General features: G+C 41.9%; 3 protein-coding genes across 4 annotated transcripts in view; 2 read left to right on the top strand and 1 right to left on the bottom strand.

The window, feature by feature from the left end:
* Positions 1-4878, top strand: part of chrnd (cholinergic receptor, nicotinic, delta (muscle)) — a 13776-nt gene extending 8898 nt beyond the window's left edge. Inside the window, exons 10-13 of one of the 2 annotated variants that reach the window (XR_014570056.1) lie at positions 112-322; positions 1013-1131; positions 4266-4678; positions 4723-4878. Coding sequence is in view for 1 of the 2 variants with exons in the window: in XM_083778314.1 (XP_083634440.1) it covers positions 112-322; positions 1013-1131; positions 4266-4454 (519 nt within the window). In the remaining variant the exon portion in view is untranslated. Of the gene's footprint in view, positions 1-111; positions 323-1012; positions 1132-4265 lie in introns of both variants that reach the window. The other variant, XM_083778314.1, reaches the window with a different exon arrangement.
* A 2268-nt stretch (positions 4879-7146) lies between these two features.
* Positions 7147-11438, bottom strand: LOC310867697 (cytochrome P450 3A40-like; the record flags this gene model as incomplete). The annotated part of the gene is made up of 12 exons (XM_083777816.1): positions 7147-7240; positions 7483-7645; positions 7751-7977; positions 8631-8791; positions 8943-9018; positions 9186-9313; positions 9408-9556; positions 9675-9763; positions 9856-9969; positions 11113-11212; positions 11308-11336; positions 11433-11438. 12 exons carry the CDS (start codon positions 11436-11438, stop codon positions 7157-7159), a joined length of 1326 nt encoding a protein of 441 aa, XP_083633942.1. The 3' UTR covers positions 7147-7156.
* Positions 11439-13164: 1726 nt separating this feature from the next.
* eif2s3 (eukaryotic translation initiation factor 2, subunit 3 gamma) lies at positions 13165-25849 on the top strand. Its single transcript, XM_083778315.1, has 12 exons — positions 13165-13244; positions 13999-14062; positions 16766-16893; positions 18678-18793; positions 19524-19618; positions 20613-20771; positions 21022-21156; positions 21246-21340; positions 21740-21884; positions 22992-23161; positions 23684-23856; positions 24937-25849. Exons 1-12 carry the CDS (start codon positions 13176-13178, stop codon positions 24998-25000), a joined length of 1413 nt encoding a protein of 470 aa, XP_083634441.1. The 5' UTR covers positions 13165-13175; the 3' UTR covers positions 25001-25849.
* The last annotated feature ends 228 nt before the right edge of the window (positions 25850-26077 follow it).

Genomic DNA, 26077 nt, shown 5'->3' with positions numbered 1-26077 from the left:
ATTTTGTGCCCAAGACGTCCACAGACGTCCTGTGGGAATTACCGCTATATGGTGCCCACGACGTCTGTGGACGTCTTTGAAAACCCCCCCCCTTTTTTTGTGATCCTCCAGATCTTCCTGGAGCGCTTGCCCCGCCTCCTACGCATGTCCCACCCTGACGAGGCGGAGCCAAATTGGGAGGGGGCGTTACCGCGGAGATCCAGCTCGGTGGGCTACATCGCCAAGGCAGAGGAATACTTCAGCATCAAGTCTCGCAGCGAGCTGATGTTTGAGAAACAGTCTGTGAGACATGGGCTGACCACCAGAGCTACTCCTGCTGTTGGTACGCTACTGGCCGCACATGCACGCTCGCACACTCTCTCTCACACACACACACACCCAAACACACACACACACACACAATCTTTTTCTAATTGGCATAACCATAAAAATCTTTTTTCAACCATGAAACAACATTTTTCTTTTGAGGACCAGGAAAATGGTCCGCACAATGTCTATTTATTCTCAGCTATTCTCGTGGAAAATCACATCACATATACAGTACGTGCTCCTGCGTGCACACACACACTGTCGGGCAGAAACCTCTTATCTCCATATTCTTCTTCGTAAATGAATATCCTACTTTGTCATACTACCAGACATCGTCACACAAAAGCAACAAAGGCAGCAGACCCACGAGCTCGAATTGCAGTGCGAAGCGTCGCATTTTGAGCTTGATCTGCTACTTTTGCTATTTTTTTATTTGAATCTTGAAAAGTAACAGTTTCCACTCGACACAGACGATATGATGCCGGATGATTCAATAATAACTTGAGTCTTGAACAGAACACACCAACATAGACTTGTGTGTGTGTGTGTGTGTGTGTGTGTGTGTGTGTGTGTGTGTGTGTGTGTGTGTGTGTGTGTGTATGTGTGTGTGTGTGTGTGTGTGTGTGTGTGTGTGTGTGTGTGTGTGTGTGTGTGTGTGTGTGTGTGTGTGTGTGTGTGTGTGTGTGTGTGTGTGTGTGCGTAGAGATGAAAGCCCCAGAGAGCGAGAGCGTCACAGACCAGCTATATGGTGAGATGAAGCCTGCAGTAGATGGAGCCAACTACATCATCAAACACATGACCAACAAGAATGACTACAACACGGTGAGACACACCAAAGAAGAACATCACATTTTCACGATTTTTCAAAGAAATAGCAGACCTACAAGCTCGTAGCGCGCCACTCGGTGGCACGCTACGAGCTTGTAGATCTGCTATTTTTCAATAGCTAAAGTATAACAGAATGCTTGAAACACCAAAAATGGGTTAAACCAAATTGACGCTACTGGTACATAATACATATAGATCACTTAATACAATGCTATAAATGTGTGTGCAGTGTCTCCACTGCACACACATTTATAGCACATTTATAGCATGTTTATAGCATGTTCAATCCTCCAGAAAACCATAATGCTCTTCGGATATTTCATGTAAGCAAAGGTTAAAACCTCAACCTCATTTCTTCAACTGGTTGACTGCATGGCTACCAAAACATTCAAATTCTATACACTTTGTGCTAATTGTTTCTGAAACACACTGTTTCACAAATCGCAGATTAGGACTTGGCTAACAAAATGTTTTCAGTCATGATATTTTATTCTATGCAAAGAGAAAATAGATAACCGGTGCTCACAGTGGCAGCAACAATATTTCAGCCACTTTGTGGGCATTGCTAATGTAATGTTGATGAAGTCGGCTTAGGAGGACAGCTTTTTAAAAACATAATGGCGCCTTGTCTGGAAACCTGGTTTTTCTACTGCACACTAATTCATTTTAGGCCTACATTTTCAATGGCTAATTAAAACGTTTGGTTAACAATATTCATATATAAGGGATAGCAATTGCCTTGTTTGTAGTAACTGTTTTATAAATCTAGTAATTCAATCTAGCTCTAGCTCATGGTATTTTGTCACTGGCAACGCCCAAGGAATATCTGACATCAAATGACATCTGATATATGTTATTTAATGTCAGATTTAATGTCAGATTGTCAGATATGTACTGTATACTAATTAATGTCAGATTTAGCTAAAACCTGAATCTATTGTAGCCTCGACTGGGGGGACCTCCACAACCAGGCAAGTAAAGGGCTGTCGACTACGCAGCATTAGGTCTGAAACACAGGAACCTATCACACCGCTGCCACAAAGTAAAGGGCTGTCGACTACGCAGCATTAGGTCTGAAACACAGAGGAACCTATCACACCGCTGCCACAAAGTAAAGGGCTGTCGACTACGCAGCATTAGGTCTGAAACACAGAGGAACCTATCACACCGCTGCCACAAAGTAAAGGGCTGTCGACTACGCAGCATTAGGTCTGAAACACAGAGGAACCTAATCACACCGCTGCCACAAAGTAAAGGGCTGTCGACTACGCAGCATTAGGTCTGAAACACAGGAACCTATCACACCGCTGCCACAAAGTAAAGGGCTGTCGACTACGCAGCATTAGGTCTGAAACACAGGAACCTATCACACCGCTGCCACAAAGTAAAGGGCTGTCGACTACGCAGCATTAGGTCTGAAACACAGGAACCTATCACACCGCTGCCACAAAGTAAAGGGCTGTCGACTACGCAGCATTAGGTCTGAAACACAGGAACCTATCACACCGCTGCCACAAAGTAAAGGGCTGTCGACTACGCAGCATTAGGTCTGAAACACAGAGGAACCTAATCACACCGCTGCCACAAAGTAAAGGGCTGTCGACTACGCAGCATTAGGTCTGAAACACAGAGGAACCTATCACACCGCTGCCACAAAGTAAAGGGCTGTCGACTACGCAGCATTAGGTCTGAAACACAGAGGAACCTATCACACCGCTGCCACAAAGTAAAGGGCTGTCGACTACGCAGCATTAGGTCTGAAACACAGAGGAACCTATCACACCGCTGCCACAAAGTAAAGGGCTGTCGACTACGCAGCATTAGGTCTGAAACACAGGAACCTATCACACCGCTGTCACAAAGTAAAGGGCTGTCGACTACGCAGCATTAGGTCTGAAACACAGAGGAACCTATCACACCGCTGCCACAAAGTAAAGGGCTGTCGACTACGCAGCATTAGGTCTGAAACACAGAGGAACCCTGTATATAACCTGTTATAACCTCCCGGTGTGATAGGTTCCTCTGTGTTTCAGACCTAATGCTGTCACACCGCTGCCACAAATGTCAGTGCCAGTGAACTTTAGAATCCAGTTCAAGGTTCTGCTTTTTACTTTTAAAGCTTTAAATGGTCTCGCCCCTCCATACCTCTCTGAGCTCCTCCACCCCTACTCTCCCGCCCGCTCCCTCAGGTCAGCTGACCTGATGCTGCTAGAGGTCCCGAGGGCGAAACGGAAGCTTAGAGGGGACAGAGCTTTTTCAATCGCTGCCCCCAAGCTCTGGAACGACCTTCCCCTGCAACTTAGGCAGGCCCCCTCTCTGGCCATTTTTAAAACCTCACTGAAAACGCACTTTTATTCTTTGGCTTTTAACACAGCATGAGACCTCTGTTCCTGAACTTGCTCCCCCCCCCCTTTGTATTCTGTGTTTTTAGTCTATGTGTTTACTTACTGTTTTTACCTATGTACTGTACAGCACTTTGTGGCAGCTATGGTTGTTTTAAATGTGCTATATAAATAAAGTTGAGTTGAGTTGAGTTGAGAAATGTAGCCTCGGCTGAGAAGCGAACCCGGGACCTATGGATCCGATTAGCGCGTACCACCTAAAAACATATTTGGGTCTCCATGTACTGTATCACCATAATAAATAACATTTATTATTTATTTATTTAGTTATAATAAAAGAGCGCATACCTACCCATTCCTAAGCCAATAATGCTGCTGCTCTGACAAAACTCAGTCTAATCAGTAATCAGTAATCATCACAACTGATGATATTTCTAATGTGATTAATCCGTTCTCAAATCTTCTATTAACAGCTAGGTGTGCTGTCATGCCCATTTCAGCACGGCTGGAGAGCCTATTTCAACCAATTGCTCGGTCAGAAGAACTACCTGTAGTAATATAACATTTTCATTCCATTCCACTTTTGTGTACCACCAGAGGGGGGCTCAAGTACCAGTAGTGGGGCTCAAGTACCAGTGGTTGGGAACCTCTGGGCTAAAGAGCCATGGTCAATAGCAAGCAGCAACGCAGATGTTTTCAAAGAAAGTGTAGGCCCTACACTTTCTTTGAAAACATCTCTCATATAACCTCTCTCTTTCTCCGTGCTGTCCTTTACCTTGCCTGCAGGAAAAGGACAACTGGAGCGGTATAGCCCGCACAGTGGACCGCCTGTGTCTGTTCGTGATCACGCCGATCATGACGCTGGGAACCATCGTCATCTTCTGCATGGGTCTCACCAACCACCCTCCTTCCCTGCCCTTTGAAGGAGACATGCACGACTACTCTGACTCTAGTGGCAATTCACGTTTGCTGTAACAGCACAAAGACACAGGTTTCTGTACACACGCACACACGGCCACAGTGGTGGGTATAGCTGAATGGGTTGGGTGAATCTGAAAACGGAATTTCCCCTGTGGGATGAAATCTAATTATTATTTAATTAGTAGTAGTATTATTAACACACACATACACACACACATGAATGGGGAATTATTTCCTGGTGCCCTCGTCGTTCTGAAAGGGGGCTGCGACACTATACTGTTTTTGCCTATACAGTACAGTATACAGTATATACAGTATACAGTAAGGACAAAATCAATGGTAGTCCTTGCTTTAGACACGTCCATTATGATTACCTCCTTGCCGGACGCTTGCTGTGTTTTCAATTACCTTTTTGTTAATGTTTTATTTAATTTTTTGTGTGTGTTTTATTTAAGCATATTAGAATTTGTACCCTCTATTTACTTTTAACTTTATTTATTCTTTACCATCTACAGTGTTTTGCTCTGAACCTTATTTTCCCTGTTTCCATGTATCTAAAGTATGGGGTTTTCAACGTTTTCCAGGCCAAGGACCCCTTAGCTGGGACAGAGATGAAGCACTCATAGTGGGACATACTGTATAAAACTGTGTTGCAGATGAAACATTTACATAGATTTCTATGAGAAAGCTTCATAAACTTGTTTGACAGCATCCCCCAATGTCCCAATTTCTAAGCTTCAGACCTCCCAACAAACTAAATCTACTACTGTACATCTCTGCCTAAAGCCCATGACCCACCTAATAAACTATTTTTTATAGTCTGGGATTCCTCAGGTTAGAAGACAGAGTTAAGCAATTCAAAATAGGATTGGTTTGGTTAAGATCAAAGGTCAAATGGGGCAATGGCATCAATGCCCTCTCAATATCCTCCTCATATCTAAGTACTTCTGCAAAGTGAGTGACAACCACAGCCAATATTAGAGGGAGCATCAATGTTCTGGTGCCACCCATCTATAGAACAAACATGGGAACATGTTTCATTCTATTACTCACATTCTATTACAACATGTGGAAAGCCCTGACACCATCCCTTAAACAATGTGGATATCTGGCTTCTTTCAAAATGGGCCTGAAAATCCATCTTTCAGGAGACCACAGAGGGGAGCTAAACCTAAACTCACTTTTCCCATAGAAAGGAGATGGCATTCACTGCCTTTTTGTCCTACTTTGTACATATAGTGTTTTATATTTGTTAATGATATGCATTTAGGTGTTATTTGTTTGCTATGTAGATTAATTTAATACATTGGACCACAATGGAAACAAGTCCTAAATGTATGACTGTGATTCGTGCCGTTTACATTTCTGTCTAATAAAGTATTTAATGAATCAGTCAATCAATCATTCAAGCAAGCACTATCATCAGTCATATGTTTTTGTTTGTTTACACACCATCCTACTATAAATGCATCACGTCTCTGTATGTGTGTGTACATCTCTGTACTTATGTGTACATCTCTCTGTACGTTTGTACGTACGTCTGTAATCCACGTAACTCGAGAACTGTTTGCCCCACCGAATTTGACACACACATTCCACACCACCACGGGGAGTGCAGTGCCTGGTGTTGAGTCGGTCAGATACACGGTTGTCCAGAACCACCACAAAAGGCTCTCATCAGGCTCTGCCAGTGGACCTAATGAGCCTAAGTCCCCTCACCTGTAGAATTCCCAGCTTCTGCCTCAGCCAATTGATTGCCATGGCAACCCCCCACCTGCCATTTGATTACTTAACCAGTCCACTTCTCACAGTCAGTTTGCACTCTTCAGACACAGGCAGACAGACAGATTCAGAGATCTATGACAACGGGTATTACATACTATGTTCCAAACTTGCATCGTTCCCAAGTAGGCCGGTGGCCGACGGACACAGGTCTAGTCGTTTCTATAATGCTGGATTCATGTTAATGTATATTTTCATATATTTAACCACTTAAACCCTCAATACTTGACCGGTCTGGTCTTTTTTCCCAAATCTCTTCGGCAAAAATGGCAGATGTACAGGCAGTAGGCCTATTCATTTACTTGAGTAAAATTACAAACGTATTGGCATCAAAATGTACCGGTAGCCTATTTAAAGTAGCCTACCAAAAGTACTCATTATGCAGAAGGTCCCAAATGTAGTTTGAAGTTTTCAAATGTATACAAATCCTTTGACAACAGCAGATCTACAAGCTGATAACGCTTTGCAAAGTGGCGTTATGAGCTTGTAGATCTGTTATTTTCAAGTAGCGATCTGAGCACTCAAAAGGGTAAAAATCACACCGGTGAGGAAGTGAGGGGCGCTAATATATTAAAGTCTAACTCATGTTGATTTAGGTGATGTAATGGTGATGTAAAACAAGCGGTGACAAAACAAACATTAAATTATCTTTATGGCATTTAATGTTTGTGTTAGGGACAAGATGACTTCCTTGTCAATGGCATTTTAAAACAAAATTGAACAAAAAACAAACATTAAACCTATATATATATAGGGGGGCCCTCAAAAAAGGAGAGGGCGGGTGTAAAATCAGGGTACTTTAAATTCATATCAAAAAGGTTAAAAATCCCTGATGAAGACCGGTGGGGCAAATTTGATTTCTAAGCAAGAAGGTCTTTGATATGTTTGATCTTGTGTTTCTATTTTGATATTTCAGAAGTAATTCCTGTTACTGTCCACAGACACACGCACACCCCCTGGTGGCTGGTGTGGCATTAGCAGGGCGTACGAGGCACCAACTTCAGTTTAACTGGACGTTTTGGCATCAGCATCATCTGCATATCCATCTCCATAGGAATCTATAAGCAAATGACACAGCAGAGATAGGATGAGAACAAATTAAACTACTTACAAAAAATTGGCAACCCATACTGACAATGTATCTTCTGTTTACTAAAGAACTGGAGAGACCATGGGAGACTCCTACTACTTAATAGCAAGGATTACAACCAGAATATAGAGCTGTAATCTTTAGCAAACATTTTTTAAACCTTTACAGTTTATGGAAATTAATAAATAAATAGAACATTCCCAGTCTCACCTCTGTCTCTTTGCACGCAGAGAAGCTAAACTTCTGCAGGATCTGTACTATTGCCAGTTTTATCGACACCAGAGCAAAACGCATTCCAATACAGTTCCTCGGCCCCGCACCAAAAGGCATGTAGGTGTACGGGTCGATCGTGACCTTGTTTTCCTTGCTGAACCTGACGATAAACAACAATAGCAAGGCAGTGAAGGTTTCTTTCAGTGTTGGTTCGTTTCATGTGGATAATCTATTGGTGGCACATATAAATACAACAGGCACACACCTCTCAGGTTTAAACTCGTCTGGGTTGGGCCACAACGCAGGGTCCCTGTGTAGGGGCCATACGGGTACCATGACAACCGTATCTCGTGGAATCGTTAAGCCATTGATATTCACAGATGCCTTGGCAACACGTTCCAGGCGCACGACGATGGGGTACAACCGGAGAGACTCGTTGATCACACTGTCCAAGTACGCCATTTGCATCAGTGCCTCGTACTGGACTGGAGCCTGCAGGACAACATGCACTGGGTTGTGTGTGCAATACAACACTCTAGGGATGTCCCTGACTATGGATTTGTATAGTTGACTATGATTGGCCAAATGTTGTATATAGTCAACTTATCAAGGTCAGACTTACAACACTCAAATTTGTCAAATTTGTCACTTTAAAATCGTAATTCTGTTTCCCCGGACACCGCTGGTTGGCTGGAGCTATGCTCGATAACCGGCTTGATAAGCCCAAAGTTTATTGATAACGGGTACTCGATAAGCTTGTTATTGAGCTCCATCCCTTATGATACATGGCATTTCTACTAGGGCTGTCCTCGGTTTGGGCTTAGTCGATGCAGACTTTGTTGATTAGTGATTTGATGATTTGTATGCTTTTTTCCACAGACACATCAATTGTAAACTCTAGATATAACCATTTTATTCTGCCAGTCTATAATAGCAATGAGCTATTATGACATTAGAATTTCTTGTTCCCTGCACAAATGTATGCAGCAAACACAATTTTAAATCTGACTATTAACCGAATAAGAATTTGTTTAATAGTCAAGGTCAGCCCTTTGCACCCTCCATAGACACATCGCAGTGACATCTGGGGATAGGAAGTGGTTGAAGACCACCAGTTGTAGATGTTGCTTACTGTTTGCATATACCTGGTTAGGGAAGGTGGTATCTATCTCCTCCTGCAGACGTTTCATGATGTGAGGATTTGTTGCCAAGTTATAGGCCAAGAAAGTGAGAGAACTGCTTGTAGTTTCATAGCCAGCAAAGATGAAGATCATTGCCTGAGAAAGAATCTCATGGTCGCTCAAACCTGAAGAGACAAGAATTAGCATTGAGTTAGCTTTGACAATTAACTACATTGAGGAGGTCCGTTCTGCTGTTGATGACTCACACAATGAGTCAAGTTGAGTCGAAACAAGTCAAGTCGTGCCAATACCATGCAGCGGAAGAGCAATAGTTACCTTTAATTGGTTCCTTGTCCTTGGGGTTGTTGCCTTTTTGGGAGTCAATCATCAACTGAAGGAAGTCTACCCGACTCTGAAACATTAACATTTGGTTTTATTACACTAGTACGCGCGTGCACACACACACACACACACACACACACACACACACACACACACACACACACACACACACACACACACACACACACACACACACACACACACTTTGTCAAAATAAACTAAAATAAAGTACTGTACATTGTGTGCAGTGGCCTCTCGGTTGGACTTGATCTTCTGCAGTGCAGCGTAGAAAAAGTCAGTGGTAGAGGCGGGGAAGAAAGAAAACTCCATCTTCTCAAAGATCGGACCCAGGAAGGGGAAAAAAGCTGAAATGGATATTAGAGGTAAAAATGGATGGTCCTCTGACAGTGTGAGAATGACACTGAATGACAAGAACTAGAAAAAATAAACGTTTCCTACAAACTGCTAGGAAGAGCGGGTCAAACAGGTTGAACTTCAGCATCTTCTTGATGTTGGTGACAAAGGGATCCTTTGGGTTGTTAAGTGAGTCAATGTCTACACTAAACGATGTACTGGCCACCACGTCCATACTGTAGGCTCCAAAAAACCTTGAGAAAACGTACACACACACACACGCACACACACACACACACACACACACAAGGCTTCAGGCTTGAAAACATGAGGTTGTATATGTACATGATGCACTGTGAGTGGGATTCTTACTCCTTCAGTTCTAAGGCTTCACCCTTGTCTGCTTTCTTCGTCATACTGCTGAGCAGGTTAGCCGAGTGGTGTTTCATTATGACAAACATCTGAGGCACAGAGGAGCAACACAATTCTGTTACCCTGTTGTTCCTTCATGTTTAGTTCCTGTACAGGACAGGTTGAAGACACTGTACCGTACCTCCTTAAGTCGTCCAGAGGTGAATGTGGGAGACAGGATCCCACGGATCTTCCTCCACTGGTCATCCTCAGCGATGGTCACGGCATCATAAAGTTGCCCGTTCAAATGGAAGTTCTATAACACATTGTGGTATAGGAATAAACAACTGAATTTGCCCTGCAGGATCTGTCTGTCTGTCTGTAGTGATTTAGACCCGAGCTGGGATCGTACCACAATCTCTAGCTCGGCAAACCGACGCACAACCTACCATACTGTATGTCAATAGCTGAGCGCGATTGACAGAGCTGTTGTGGCTGGGTCTTGTCTGCACTATATCTATCTAATACCTATTTACATTCTACAATGTACCCCGCTTTATCATCAGACTTTAAACTAGTTTTGAGAGCATAATAAAGTTGAGAATGTTACCTTTTATGTTTAGACACTGTGAGCGACAAGCCAGTCAGAGCCATGTTGTGTTCTGATTCTGAAATAGGCATGTAGGCATAGTACTGGACACCAATGGTTCAGATTGATTCCCAAACTTTTTAGCTCAAGACCCAAAAGAGAAAATAGGGTTTCCCGGGACCCAAAATAGTGAAAATGTTATATCTACAAGCTCACAACATGGCGCAAAGAAATTCTGTGCACGTGATTATTTTGATTGTGTTGGAGTTTGGAAGCGCTCCTTGGAAATCACTCAACGGTCCTGCATACCACATTACACATAATGCAGGACGCATTGAAAACGAGCGCTTCCAAACTCCAACCCTTAGAAAAATTATCACCTGCATGGAATTTATTGACAGAAAGCAGCTCATAACATATCTATGTGTATTATTTTTTAAATTAAACAAACAATGGCAGATAGCAAGACACACTGGGCAGGTTCCCTAGCTGTCCAGAGCCCGGGCAGAGGCCTTTTGTGGCGATTCTGGACAACTGTGGGTCTGACCGACTCGACACCGGGCACTGCACTCCCTATGGGGGTACAAATTCGACAACGTGTGTGTCGAATTTGAAGTCGGTGGGGCAAACGGTTCTCGAGTTAGGTGGATTACAGACGTACAGACGTATGTATACGTACGTACGTATGTACGTACGTATGTACGTACGTACATACAGAGACTTGGTGCATTTATAGTTAGATAAGATAGTACTTTTCTGTTTGGGCTGTCAGTGGTTGGTGTTGCAACTCTAGATTCAGCATATTAAAACAAACCTAGTGTTGCAAGTTGTAACTTGTCTTGTGGAAGTTGCGGCTATAGATTAGATTACCCTGCGATTGGTGAATATAGAGTAGCACTCCTTGACGAGGACTGCCTTCACCATGGCAGGATCTGTGATACACAGCACTGGCTGGCGGCCGTCATAGATGCTGCATGGACACACAGAAGAAACACTTCAGTTGCACTAAATCCCAAACATTACATGCGTACACAAACACACAAATGGTATAATATTAACTCGTACTGTCCCAAAGGGAGATTTCTTTTCACAGCCTGTTCAACATAGAAACACAGTTACACAGATATAAAGACAGCAGCATGTTTGTTTTTGTTGTCAGTGAAAGTAAGAGGTCGACAGTTAATACTCACCCCCATGTTTTCCCATACTTGTTGAAGCAGTCCATATCATAAGTAGTGAATCCCTATAACAATAACAATATCATAAATCATAATAATTTGTCGGTTGAATGGCTAATGTAGGCTGTAGCAATTGTAATTGTTAACACTTAGAACATGTAGTCGTGACTCATGTGGAATATGATGACGATGTATGAACTACGCAGGTCACAAAAGGGAATGTGAGCTGATACACATGAACTAAAAAGCTAAATGGACAGTGGAGTCTCCAACCTTTCTATATGCCAGCATGGTGCCAAATAAAGGGATCGGAGTAGGACCCGGAACCCCCAGCCTCTTAAACGTCCCATAGGGCCAATATAAGTACCTGCGTGCAAAGAATAATAATTATTAGATCCTTTAAAAGTTATTACTTCAACTTAAAAAAAAAAAAAAAAACAGAAAAACACACACATTTTCTGTAAAATATCAGAAAGGGAGACTCCTACACTAGAAGCAGAGTGACCGCAGCCACCAGGAGAGTCCATGTCTCGGCAGAGAAAAACGGCAGGGAGTCCATCGCTCAGCTACGTCTCTTCTCTCTGGAGCAAGTTTGATTTCTATCCTCAGGTAAACTCCCTGGGAGGGGTAAGCAAGTGAGTGCAGAGGTCAGCCTATGAATGAAGGTGAATCATGATGACCAATCAAAGATTAGTCAATGATTTGCCTGCATGTTGCAACATATGTTTTGAGCTTGTAGATATGCTATTTTCCTATATCTTCTGTTATCACAACGTGTGTGAAAGGGAACAATAATAGCATTTAAATTTCATGATGATCTGATAACATTTGGATGCTTGTAATTAAGAGTTTTACATGTGTGAAAGGATCATGGAATAAAAGTAAAACAAACCTAGAAACTTAATAAAAAATATTTTTATTATGTAAGCTCTATAGGCAAATTTTCTTGATAGTTAGTGTGCCATAACAACTTAATGTTTTATTTTGACACCACATCAAAAATATAATATTGCCAACAGCCCAACACCCAACAGATTTCTCCTTTTCAAATATTTTCAGGCACATTAATGATCATTATTTATACTCACTCATCTTTTACTTTCTCTTGGTTGAAAAAAACTAAAGTTGTCCTTTAAGCTGAAGAAACTAATGTTTTCTGTATTGGGAAAAGAATAACAAAAGCCTAGATTTTGACAGGGTATTCTTTTTCAAAGTTTCTTGGTCATGATTTATTTTCCATGGCTGGGGTGAGGCTGTGGGGCATTGTAGTTCGTAGAGAGCATCTCCCCAGTGATGAACTACAAAATAGCGTAAACTTGAATCAATGACGTCATTAAAACGCCGACGGACCCAACACATGGATGAGAAAATTGTTCTTCACTCATTTGGCTTTAAACCACTTGAGCAAAAATAGCGTTCTATGAGACATTATTTATATTATTGGAGGAAAACATTACAACGTATATAAGCAGCAAAGTGTATTCAGCGTATAAATTGTGTGCTTTAGAATGAAAATGTTGCATCATCCCTTGTGGAAGGACCCCTTTCAACTGGTCGTGTTTTGAGTGACAAAAACAAATATCACTTGCCTGTCAAACATCTAAAAACAATTACCGTGACAATATTCACTGTAAACAGCCCGATTAGCTCTCCCTCCCATCAAATAAATTGCTTGTACATTTTTAAAACGCTGATTTATTATATCAAGTAATTCAGGCACCCGCCGTGGCCTCCTCAGTTCCTTTTTCGTTCAAGATGGCGGGTGACGAGTCTGGAATAACGCTGGGGCAGCCTCATCTATCCAGACAAGATCTAAATACTCTGGTGAGTGTCTGTTTTATCGGCACGTTCGCTCTTTGTTCGTAATAGTCGTTCAGTTTCCATAAACTGGACCATGAATTAGGAGCTTACATATGTCCTCCTCGCCTTACCAGCCGGCACAATGGCACATGACACTAGCCTACTACTGTCTGTGTGATGGGCCCGGCGCTGGGAGGCATGGGTTTTGTGCTGACCATATGTGAATGTACTGTAGCTAAATACAATATCTGCAAATGATGACCAAATTAAAAACAACAGAGTTCTTTCAAAAGTTCTTGTGTTTTTTTCGGCTATTTGATCAGTACCAGCTAACTGTCTCAATAAATGCAAGTTAGGCGGCTACAGGAAGTGTACGCTAGTAAGGCTACTGAGGAAATGCGAACTATTAAATGTAGATCATTCTGTTTGTGTCTTATGAGCCCTGTTCAAGCCCTATTTCATCATTTATATCACATTTGATAGTCAAACCATATAAGCCTACACTGTAAAATCCTCAGGGAAGTGTACAAAGATGACCAAATGGACCCACAATTTAAGAACAAATGTGTGCACTCTTAGTTCTCTGGACTAATTGACCCAAGGGATTAAAAAAATAATGGGTAGGTCATCAATTTAATAAATTTTCAACATCAGATATTCAGATTCAGGACAGAGCCATGGATTGCTATGGTACTATGATGAAAGGCAGCATTGTCCAGTTAACAAAGAAGCAAATCCTCTGGTCTGTTCTGTATCCCATGTCTCTCTCATCATTCAGGATGTGTCATCACTGACCCCACTCTCTCCTGAGATCATCAGCAGGCAGGCCACCATCAATATCGGTAAGGAAATCAATCTGCCATCTTCTATATCTAGACCGGTCAAACATGTATGCATCCCGTGGCTAAAGTCTGCTTCAAACGGCGTGCCTCCGTCGTTTTAACTGTTTTTGCCTAACTCTTTCCTAACTTAATATTAGGGCCTGTAGTTGGGCATCGCATAATCGCAATTATTTGAGATAATTGCAATTACTTTTGCATATTTGTTACCATGTAGATATTTTCCAAAAATAGCAAATCTACAAGCTTATAATCCAGTTACTTGCGCGACGCAGACAACTCGGGCCCAGAGTCAAGGGGGGCACACGGCCGCCCACCCGTGCTGTCTGTAAAATAAAATTATAAACACATACAGAGATGCAATGACAGTTGAGTTGAACAAAGTTTGGTGGGGCCTGGACCAGTCCATACCATATGCGCATAGCACACATGTGCCCCGCCTCCCTCCCAACAGCTCTCCTCTAGTAGAGTGTACTAGTCTAGTAGAGGGTCCCAGGCTGTAGGCTAATAACGTGATGGAAGTCAGAGATTGTGCAGTGGGCTTTCCCAGTCTCGAGTCCTGACAGCCAGGTACGTGCACAAATCACAACTACAACTGTACAGTGTCAGTGCCCCGCTGTTTATAAACCAACACGCAGTTTGGGCTTCTTTTTACAGGCTGCAGCTGTTGCTCTGATTACAATCGCGATAGCTACCATCAGAACTGCTCTACAGTGCCCTGTTGCGTTCACCGGCGATCGGGGGGTTGGTGCTGTCGGGGGCACTCGCTGATCAGCCTGCTTCAGGGCCCAGTGACATCTAGTTGCCCTACTGTTATAATCAATGCATGTTGTAAGCATGTAGATCAGGGCTACTCTACTTTTGCTGGCTCAGGGGCCACTCTGCAAAAGTCCAAGGGCCGCAAGCTAAAAATGGCAGTATTTACAAATGTATTTTGTAACAGACTACACGACTACTAGTCTAGCTTGGCTCCAGCCTTGAATCGCTAGCCACGCCCATTACGAAAATATGTTCTGGTGATTCAAGTGAAACGAAATGAATGAGTGTCATGCTACGACTAGTCTAAAAATTAAGGAAACAGAGTAAAAACCACATTTCCATCTATAAGGCCAAACCTCAACGAACAAAAACATTGTGATTAATGATGAAGTTACAAAATGAGTCTTCATTCACACACACTAATTATCCATAATGTATAAATTATGGATAAGGGTTCAGGACATCTAGGTCTTTTCGGGGAGGGGTCAGAATAAATTATGGATTTAGCCTGTTATTCGTCTCAACTGCTCATTATAATGAATAGATGATCACAGGTGAAAATATAAGTAAGTGGTTAATACTCAGTGGTTAATAATCAGGCCATATCACTTTGTCTTGGAACAAAGTAAACCGTACAATACCTACAAGCTTGTTAAAAACAATGAAAATAACTAATTTGTTATTGGTTATGACCATGACGGGCGGCAGATACATAAAGCAGGGAGGGACCGCATGCAGCCATTGGGACTTTAACGTGTTTATTGAGATTAATTAACTACAGAACAATTCAATTGTTTTTATTTGTTTTCTCATGCCCCGCCATGTAAAGCACATTTGAGTATTCATAGACACTTTATATAGGCACTTGTTTATCTGTTGAAAAAAAGTGTTATTGCTTAAAGGGGAATACCACTCATTATCAACATGTTTCTATGGAGTTGTGTGGAAAACTGTAAATAATAAAAAGTCACCCCATGTTGTGCTGCCTAGAACTGGAGGTCTGACAAAAAAACAGTAACATTATGAAGTACAGCTTTGTGATGTCACTGAGATGTACTTGTTACTGTTACTGATTTTTTTCAGACCTCCAGTTCTAGGCAACACAGAATGGGGGGACTTTTTAAAATTATTTCCACACAACAGCTCTAAGGTATATTAATGACATAGTAAAATGTTGAAAATGAGTGGTATCCTGTAGTCACTATTCATTGATTCACTGGGATACCAAAAACATAAAAAAAAATGTTTTTTTTTTTAATATATTTTTTGTCCCACGATTTTGTAACCCATTTTTCACCCCTGTGTCAATCATCCTGTGATGTGATCCTGGGCTCTACACACCCTCCGCCAACCTAGGGAGAGCAACGGACTTAACTCATGCTTCCTTCATGCTTGAGTGTCCAAGTTGCTCCTTTACACCTGACAGGGGGGAGTTTCCCTGTTTGGACGTAGCGTGTGGAAGGAGCACGTTATTAAAAATGCGATTAATCGAGATTAATTAATTACAAAGCTTCTAATTAATTAGATTAAAAAATGTAATCGAGTCCCAGCCCTATATATATACCGGTATATATGTGTGTGTGTGTGTGTGTGTGTGTGTGTGTATATATATATATATATATATATATATGTGTGTGTGTGTGTGTGTAATTTATTTGTATGAGTTATTTGTCATATCTGCTCTGTGCAATTTTTTTATTGCAAAGCTTAAAAGGCCAAACAGAAATGTAGTTTTTATTATGTTCAATGCCAAAAGCACAATTAAATTGTATGTATGAGAATTAATCGTCAACTGTAATGGTGATCGCCCTTCCTGTAGTTTCACCAGTGTTCTGCCTCGTTGGAGGCCAGTGTTAACAGGGCGAGTGTTCCACCGCCGAGGGCGAGCACTCCACGAAACATGTTGACATCCCAGATCTTCTCTTGACGATCTCTTCTTTCTTCCAGGAACCATTGGTCATGTGGCCCATGGCAAGTCAACCGTGGTGAAGGCCATCTCCGGTGTGCACACCGTCAGGTTCAAGAATGAGTTGGAAAGGAACATTACTATCAAGCTTGGATATGCCAACGCCAAGGTAAGCGCCATGGAGGTTCCTCTGTCTGAGGGCGGAGACAGAGCGCGGAGGTTGTTATTCCCAGACATGGTTGTTTAGTTGCACTGAATTACTACTGTAAATCGTCGCTGTCGGGCAGAAACCTCCTATATCCATATTCTAACTTCTTGTGTTTTTTCATAAATCAATGCCCTACTTGTTCATACTACAGTGTCACACAAAATAATCAAAAGTAGCAAATCCACAAGCTTGAAACTTTTGCTACTTTTGAATTTGAATCCTGAAAAATAACAGTTTTGAACATATTACGTTTCCACCCTACAGAGACGATAACTACAACCAATAGGTAATTTGGTGATCTACAAGCTTGAAGATAGCTATTTTGGAATAGAAATCTTAAAACATTAAAATTTTACATACGATATAAGATTTTTGGTGGGCAAAAAAGGGACACGAGGGAGATATTAGGCTTTTGGTCATAAGGCAGAGGCTCTGAGCCACTTTTTTTCTGTCATTGAGTTGTATGGTCTAACCCAAACACGTGCACAACAACGTGCCCGATTGCCTTCAGAGAAGAACATGCCCTTTTCATGCCTACATCATTCTCTCGCTGAACAAACAATTGCTCTCCACCCTGCAATCTTATTAGGTTGTTTGGTTTTCCCATCCCGATAAATCTGGTTTACTTGGCAAGAAACAAGGCAACTGACATGCTAAGCTCAAAAGTCTGTGTGCCGAGTCTTGCTGACACCGAAGAATAGTAAAATAAGTCATCGGCACTCGCAAATAAATAAATATATGACGTGACGACTTTAGTCATGCATAGCAGCAGAAGACATCATGATAGTTCTTCCTTTAAAATGTGCAATTGTGCATACGTACATGTATGAAGTCTAGTTTTAGGAGGCTAGCACGTCCATCATTCTCAAGCATATCACGCCCAGGCCAGAAGTGTGAACATGAATGACTTCCTTTTTAATAGGCTGTGTAACGTTTTAATCGGTTAACATTTTTATGGCTTATCTGTGAATTATTATCCATATTTTGTATATGGATATTTTAATAATACTGATATTACAAACAGAAAATCGGAATCTGTTTTATTGTTACTTCCATGATACACACTCGTGACTCGGCATACATGGGATCAAAATCCCATGTATCCGCTTGTCACCTTTAAAAACAACAGACACATTAAAAAGCGCCAAGGGATTAAAAATACTAAAACGAAAGGGGTAGCAGACATTGGTTTAAAAAAAGAGGGAAAAAAGCATGTTAAGTATGTACACTTTTACTTGACTGCGTCTAGATTGCTTAGCTTCTCTGGTTTATATATTTGCTACAGTACTCCACCCGTCCACAGTGATGAATATTTAAGTTTCTTTTTATTTGTGTGTCCACACCTGGGGGGCACCTGCCCTCCCAAAAGGCAATGCATGGGATTGGTCTAACCAGCAACGATATTGTCCTTAACTGCCACCATTCATCTTAAAATTCTGCCCCAATTAAAATTAATTAAAAAGTTGACTTTTGTAAAATGTAGAAATGAAAAAAGGAAGTTCTTTCAGAGATGGAATATTTCCATCTTTGTTTCTGACTTCATCGTTATAAAGACTTCCTTCTCTACTCATTTACCATTCTCTTGCCTTCATACCACAAGTTTCACATATCGCCTGTTTTGTTTTGTTTTTTGCACCACAAAAATTTCCTTTCTTTTTCTGTTCATCACTTAACCGCAAAACTAAAGTAGAATTCTACTTGTCTCTTCTCCTATCACCTTCCACGCTGCCCTGTGGCCGTACTAGGTGTATAAGCTGGATGACTGTCCAAGACCAGAGTGCTACAGGTCATGTGGAAGCAGTACCCCGGACGAGTTCCCCACAGACATCCCTGGCACCAAGGGCAACTTCAAACTGGTTAGGTGAGACTGAGCTGTGGTGGATCACAAACGTACGACAACGTCACACAAACAAAAAGTAGCAGATCTACAAGCACAATCTGCTATTCTTGAATTTGAATCCTGGAAAGTAACAGTTTTGGACATATAAGGTTTCCACCCGACAGAATATACTTTGTATAACCAAAGCTTTCATTTACAAACAGACTTACACACTAAGCACCTTTATGCTTTCAAAGTAGTACAAGCGTCAAATTGTGCTGGCTTGTGACTTGTGAGCTTGTAGATCTGCTGTTTTTGCAAATGTGTGAACATTTCTAATACTTCATTGGTATTTTCATAATTTCCATAATTATTGTAAAAAAAAATTAGAAACTGATGAGAAATACTATGACTCAATACTATGATGCCCAAATAATTAACAAGGATGGAAAAGAAAATAAGAACCCCTCCCCTTTTCTGAAAGTGTTGAAAATGATCTTGGCAGGGCATATGTCCATTTTTGGTCGTGATCATTTGAGTTGTAGTGCGTTTTCAGGAGGTTGTTTTCATAACTTCATATTAGCCTTTCTCACATGGCTTCAGCCAGGATGCTGCATAACTAATTGAGCCAAGATTCCTTCTTCCCTGCTCTCTGCCATACTATGTGTCATAATCTGTATGTATGGACCTGGTATTTTAGACGCATTCCTGCCTGGGATTTTGAAGTGACCGCGTCCCTTCCTTTTTCACTGCTTTCCGTCCCTTTCCCTAGACACGTCTCATTTGTCGACTGTCCCGGTCACGACATTCTGATGGCCACCATGTTGAACGGAGCTGCTGTCATGGACGCAGCCCTTCTGCTGATCGGTAAGACTCAAATTAATTAGTATGCAGGACTACCATTCTGCACCCTTGGGATCCTCGGAATGAAACAAAAAATGTATCCTCTGTGGAATGTCTTTTTTGTATTTGTATTCTCTGCTTATACAATTAAAGTGGTTATTTTCACATACCCCTTCTAGACACAGGGCTTTGTATAAATATGCATCTCATAAAAAGAGATCACTCAGAGGGTGAGTTTATCATCTCTGGGGGCCTTGCTCAAATCAGCTCACAGAAAGAGAAGCCCTCCACCTTATGTAATCTGTAGGCAGCACACTGAACAAGAAACATTGTAGTCGCAACTAGGGCTGTCACGATTCCAAATCTTAACATGACAATTGTCACACAAATACTTGCGAGTAATGATTTTATTGTGTTTCTGGCATTGAACATTGGAACATATGCATACAAATTAAAAATAAATTGGCCTCTTATAAAAACATTGCACAGGGGTGCAGTATGAGAAATTACTGACAATTAAAAAAAGAAGGCAAATAGCTGATCTACAAGTTTAGAACATTTTAATTTACAAGTGACGCAGTTTAGATTTGTATTATCGTGAGAATGATGCCTTCCATTTTCGCATTGCAACTTTTCAGGACTAGAAAGCCTGCAGTTTCTATTCCCCATCAATGATGTCACTGGAGGACGGTTTCTGAACTGCCCACAGCCCTCCTATGAGACACAGAGTAGAAAGAAATTGTGCCATTTCTTTTCATGATTTATTAGTGAGGACCTATTATATGAAGATAGCTTGAAAAGTGGTGAAGTGGTCCTTTAATGAAGCTTATGATGAACATGAAAATTATGCAAAATAGATTTGGTGATTATGTAATAATTGTTATGGGCCTAATTACTACTAATCATCCTCAATATTGTAGTTGCTACTAATCAGACAAACCTACCTGCTACCATCATGCCACATACCAGCTACCAGACTTACTCACTCTCTTGCTGTCTTTCTCTCTTTCTGTGCCAGCGGGTAACGAGTCGTGTCCCCAGCCACAGACGTCAGAGCATCTTGCAGCCATAGAGATCATGAAGCTCAAACACATCCTTATCCTGCAGAACAAGATCGACCTGGTGAAAGAGAGCCAGGCCAAAGAGCAGCATGAGCAGATCCTCGCTTTCGTACAGGGTGAGTGTGTGTGGGGACTATTCTGTTCTCCTTGTTTATTGGTCGGTGTAGTTTGCTTATTGTTGCTGTCGGACAGTTTTTTATTTTAATTATGCCTTACTTGATCATACTACAGCGTCACACAAAAGTATCAAAAGTAGCAGATCTGCAAGTTTGTTTTGAGCTTGTAAATCTTTACTACTTTACTTTTAAAACAAAAAAATCCTGAGAGACGACATGTAATCTTTTCCGTGATGGTCCTGCCCTGCAGGTACAGTGGCAGAGGGCGCCCCAATCATTCCCATCTCAGCCCAGCTGAAGTACAACATAGAGGTGGTGTGTGAGTACATCGTCAAAAAGATCCCAGTACCAATCAGAGACTTCACTTCAGAACCCAGACTCATTGGTAAGTATGCCCAAAATTGGAAATTACAAACACAAAATGTTATTTCTCTGCTTCTTCTAACTAATAACCCGAGACATTTTCTGTCTCAGTTATCAGATCTTTTGACGTCAACAAGCCTGGTTGTGAGGTGGATGACCTGAAAGGTGGTGTAGCTGGAGGCAGTATCCTAAAGGGTGTGCTCAAGGTAACTACGTTCTCCTTCATGCTTGGTTTTAACGCTAGAGTGCTTTTATTCTGAAAACACCCTTTAAGCCCAAAACCATGAAGCGAAATCTTCCATTGCTACATCGCGCCAGTAAGTCTTATCTCTCTTTAGAAGCTATTTTAAACTATGGCGTTGCATTGCAAGTTGCAACAATAAACAATCTACAAGATCACAACAGTTTGCGATGCCAAAGATGGTGGATTTAGAAAGATACGCCATCCCAATTTGAGCCACTAAGTACCAAGAAAAATGGTACTTAAATTGCGTACAAATGGTCTCGAATAGACAGATGCGGGAAGTAAGTTGGAGATGGCATGTCTTTCTTTTTTTGGGCGATGTTTGCTCGAGATCAACTGTGTTGTTTTTCTCCACCTTCAGGTCGGTCAAGAGTTGGAAGTGCGTCCAGGCATCGTGTCCAAAGACCACGAAGGGAAGCTGATGTGCAAGCCCATCTTCTCCAAGATAGTCTCCCTATTTGCCGAACACAATGACCTGCAGTATGCCGCACCCGGGGGCCTTATCGGTACGACATGCTCTAATCAGATCTCCACCATAAGGTTGTGCCGTATTTACAGCTGATATGGTTTCATAATCTTTACGGTTTCGCCGGCTAAACTGGTCAAACCGTTTGAGAGAATGGCAGCATCAAATAAGTTAGTTTCCATCCGAGTTATCTGTCCGTCCGTCTGTGTGTATCACACTAGCTAACTGGCTCTGGTGTGCAGGTGTGTGTGTGCGCGCGTGTACTGTGAACTGTGTGCTGTGTCTGTGTGGTTTATGTCAAGTCACAAAATCACGTGTGCGCTGTGCGTCGCTATGGCCCAGACGTGTGTCAGTCTGGGAGTCTGAGAAGAACACTATGGTACGCAGAGAGGGACAGGACAGGCCAACATGACGGTACATACAATAGCGAAAGGGACCATCTTGTGGCGATAGACTGTAAAAGCAGTATCAGGTTAATAAAATGTAATAATGCAAATGTCCATGTTAATATTAATTGGAAGGTAAAACCAAAAACCGGGGTGTTTTGGTCATAGTAAACCGGGGTTTAAAATGTTGCAAACCGACCAACCTTATTCCACGATGAAAAGATTTGTAGGGGAGAAAATGTCTTAATCATACATGATCACTATATTACAGACACAACACGATATTCTTGAAATGGTTTGTGAAGACTGATTCGGGTAACTTATTACAAAGGGTTCTTCGCAATAAATAGCAGTAAAACTGAGCAAAAGTGCTCTCTGTGCAGCTCAATTATATTTTCCCTAAACGATCGCTGATGAGATTAACCTTTCACACTGTTTCACAAATTGCACATTAGGACTTGGCCATACAAACATTTTCAGTCAGATTTGATTTTGCGGCCCAGGCCGTGGCGTAACGGTCTGGGCACCTGACTGGTAATCCAGTCGCAGTGTGCCGCGGGTTCGACTCCCGAGCCCGACACGGCCTTTACTGCATGTCTTCCCCCATCTCTCTCCCGTTTCCTGTCAGCCTACTGTCTGTCCCTTCAAAAAATCAATAAAAGGCGTAAGCCGCAAAAAAAAAAAAAAGATTTGATTTTGCTTTAATCCATCCATCCAGTGGATCAAGTGCATGAGCATATCTCTGTGTGTGTTTGTTGCAGGTGTGGGCACTAAAATCGACCCAACGCTGTGCAGAGCAGACCGTATGGTGGGTCAGGTGCTGGGCGCTGTCGGAGCGCTGCCAGAGATCTTCACAGAGCTGGAAATCTCCTACTTCCTCCTCCGGAGGCTGCTGGGAGTCCGCACAGAGGGAGACAAGAAAGCAGCCAAGGTGCGTCATTCTGGGATCCGTAGTCTTTTGAGTCTTGACTCCTCAGAACTGTGGCCCCTTTTCCACCGGAGTTTAACTGTTTCTGTTTTTTCCTGCCTATTTTTTCACTAAAATGAATTGGTTCAGAACCCTAAAAGTAGGTCGGAAGTGGAACCAAAGTTTTTTCTTGCTGAGCCTGGAACTAAAGTGGGTGTGTTACTATTCTATAGTTTGGAAGATGCAGTTACAATCTAAACAAAGGCCAAATGGGTGAAAAATCATCACAAAAAAAAAGAAAAAGGGGAAACTAACTGCTATTTCCCATTGAATTTCCCCCATGAAATAGAAACTTCATGCAAATGCTACCAACAGCAGTTGGTGGTATTGGCATCCACATTATATCTGCGTTGTGTTGTGTTGTGTTGTAATGTTGAATTATGAGCTGGTTAAATTATTTGTGTCCTTTTTATTTTCTTCTTTTGCCTCCATTTTTAAAAGAGTATGTAAGACATCCTTGATCCTTCAACATATTTGTCCCTGCAGGTCCAGAAGCTGTCCAAGAACGAGGTGCTGATGGTGAACATCGGTTCATTGTCCACAGGAGGCCGTGTGAGCGCCGTCAAGGCCGATTTGGCCAAGATCGTCCTGACCAACCCAGTCTGCACAGAGGTGGGCGAGAAGATCGCCCTGAGTCGCCGTGTGGAGAAACATTGGCGGTGAGGACAGTGTATTAAATATATTATGCGCCAATGGGTTCTGAAAGAACGTGCTTCAGATTTCCAGTTAATTTTAACCTGCTGAAAGTGAAATGAAAAGCCTCCACATTCTATGTCTATGATGACTCAAGATGCTTTTCTCATTAATTGGATTTCATTAAGGTAAAATAAATATGATAAAAATGTTAATGCAATCTGTTGGTGAGCACTTATAACATAGTTGAACAACAATAATGAGACAGACACCATTCAGAGATTCAGGGTATTGGAATAGAATGTATTCGAATACGGGGACAGCAGTGAAGCGTTACAATGGAACACCGTACTGACCCAACACCATCTCAGTCAGACTTCAGCTTATATACATTTCCTACCCCCCCCTCAGGGAGAAGGTGGGTCCTAACACATGTCACACAAGTCACAGGTCAAATGTCAATGGGAACAGAAAACAGCTTCTCATGGCTTAACAGCTTCTCATGGCTTGGTTTATGACGTCCTTAAATATACAACTCAGGTATCCCACATTTCCTTGACAAAACGCAATCTAAGAAACAAAGGATATATATATATATATATATACACACACACACACACACACACACACACACACACACACACACACACATGTAATAAAAACTTGTTTCCAATGTGGTCCTGCAACACAAAATCAAAATTAATAGTCCAGTAAAATACATAGCAGTGCTATGATGGCACCATTACATAGGCATGCAGCATGTCACATGAACTTCAACCTAAAAAACACTGAAAACCACCTAAAATCCATATCAAACTGAGTGTACATCCACTTTCGGAAAGCATTATATTGCTAACTAGTACACAAGTGACACAATTAATGAAACATGCTTCCATCAAAAGATAAGTAGTATAAAAAACTGGTATCAATTGTTGAAATGTAATTTGTTCAGTGGCGTTAACAGTGTGGCCGGGAGTTGAACTGGCACTTAGAACAGTCAAAAAGTCACCTTTTGACAGAATTATTGCACTTGGCTGAATATTATTGCACTTGGCTGAATTGTGTGTGTGTGTGTGTGTGTCTCTCATTTGTTCTCCCCCCTTCAGTCTGATTGGCTGGGGTCAGATCAGGAGGGGCGTGACTATCACGCCCACAGTGGACGACGACTAAGGAGACCTGCGTCACCGTGGCGACGCTCCCATCAAAAGACGAGCCACACCCACCATCACACTCTTCATATAAATGGACCGAGGGGGGGGGGGGGGGGGGAGTTTTAAGGGAGGAAGAAACAAGACAGAGGTCATCTCAATAGTCCAACGATAGTGCACCTCCTTGCTCGGTCTCCTCCTGCCTCTGCACCATTCTGTTTACGTGACATCTGCCACGCCATGGAGGGCAGAATGTGTATATACATTAAAAAAACAAACATGATACTACTACGTTAAATTGAAGAAATTAGAGCCGTCTGCTGTGGTTGCAGGTGTAGTAATATTTGGGTGATCTGATTTTGTTTTTTTGGAATTTAATTGAATCCTGCATACATTGGTCGCTGTCGCATGCATAATAAGCCTGATTTATACTTAGTTGCACACCTGTTTTCCTGCCGTAAGTGGCAGATATACAAGCTCACGGATCTGTAGATCTGCTATTTTACTGACCATCGACACCGGCACGCAACCAAGTATAAATCCTGCAGAGGACCAGCACGGCAGACGAGGAGAGGAGGGCTTCCGTATTTCGACTATTAAGATGACCTCCAGAAGGAAGCATTGTGTTGGATTCCAGAGGGAGTCGTAAGACCCTACTACAGTTTCCCAGTAAATTCTACAGGACAGTTTATGGCTATTTTATGTTTGAATATTTGCTAGGTGTTTGAGCGTTGACGGGTGTTTAAAGCCGTTATGATGAGCCCTCTGGTGACGTTTTAAACACGTTTTACAGTGAGGGGAGATCAGTATTCTGGGTTGTGTGCTGGCTTACAGCTGTCATTGGAATCTAATAAAATACATTTGGAAGAAAGGTGCCGTTTGTGTTTTTGTCATTACAATGAATCTTTGTCAAGATGGATGTTAAATTAATAATTTCAGGAATTCACAATTAGATATTTATAATATATGTATGCAGCCTGAGGCTGTTTATCTATAGGATATTATTTAAATAACTGAACTGTGTTCACTTCCGTGATTGTCCCAAAGAGTATTGTAGAAGGAGAGGTCACACAACACGTTATATGGTGCACTGTTGGAT

Source organism: Protomyctophum parallelum (assembly GCF_964188405.1).
Source record: "Protomyctophum parallelum genome assembly, chromosome: 12".
Classification (NCBI taxonomy): Eukaryota; Metazoa; Chordata; class Actinopteri; order Myctophiformes; family Myctophidae; genus Protomyctophum; species Protomyctophum parallelum.
The sequence above is the reverse complement of the archived record's forward strand: the minus strand, read 5'-3'. Positions and strand labels throughout refer to the sequence as shown.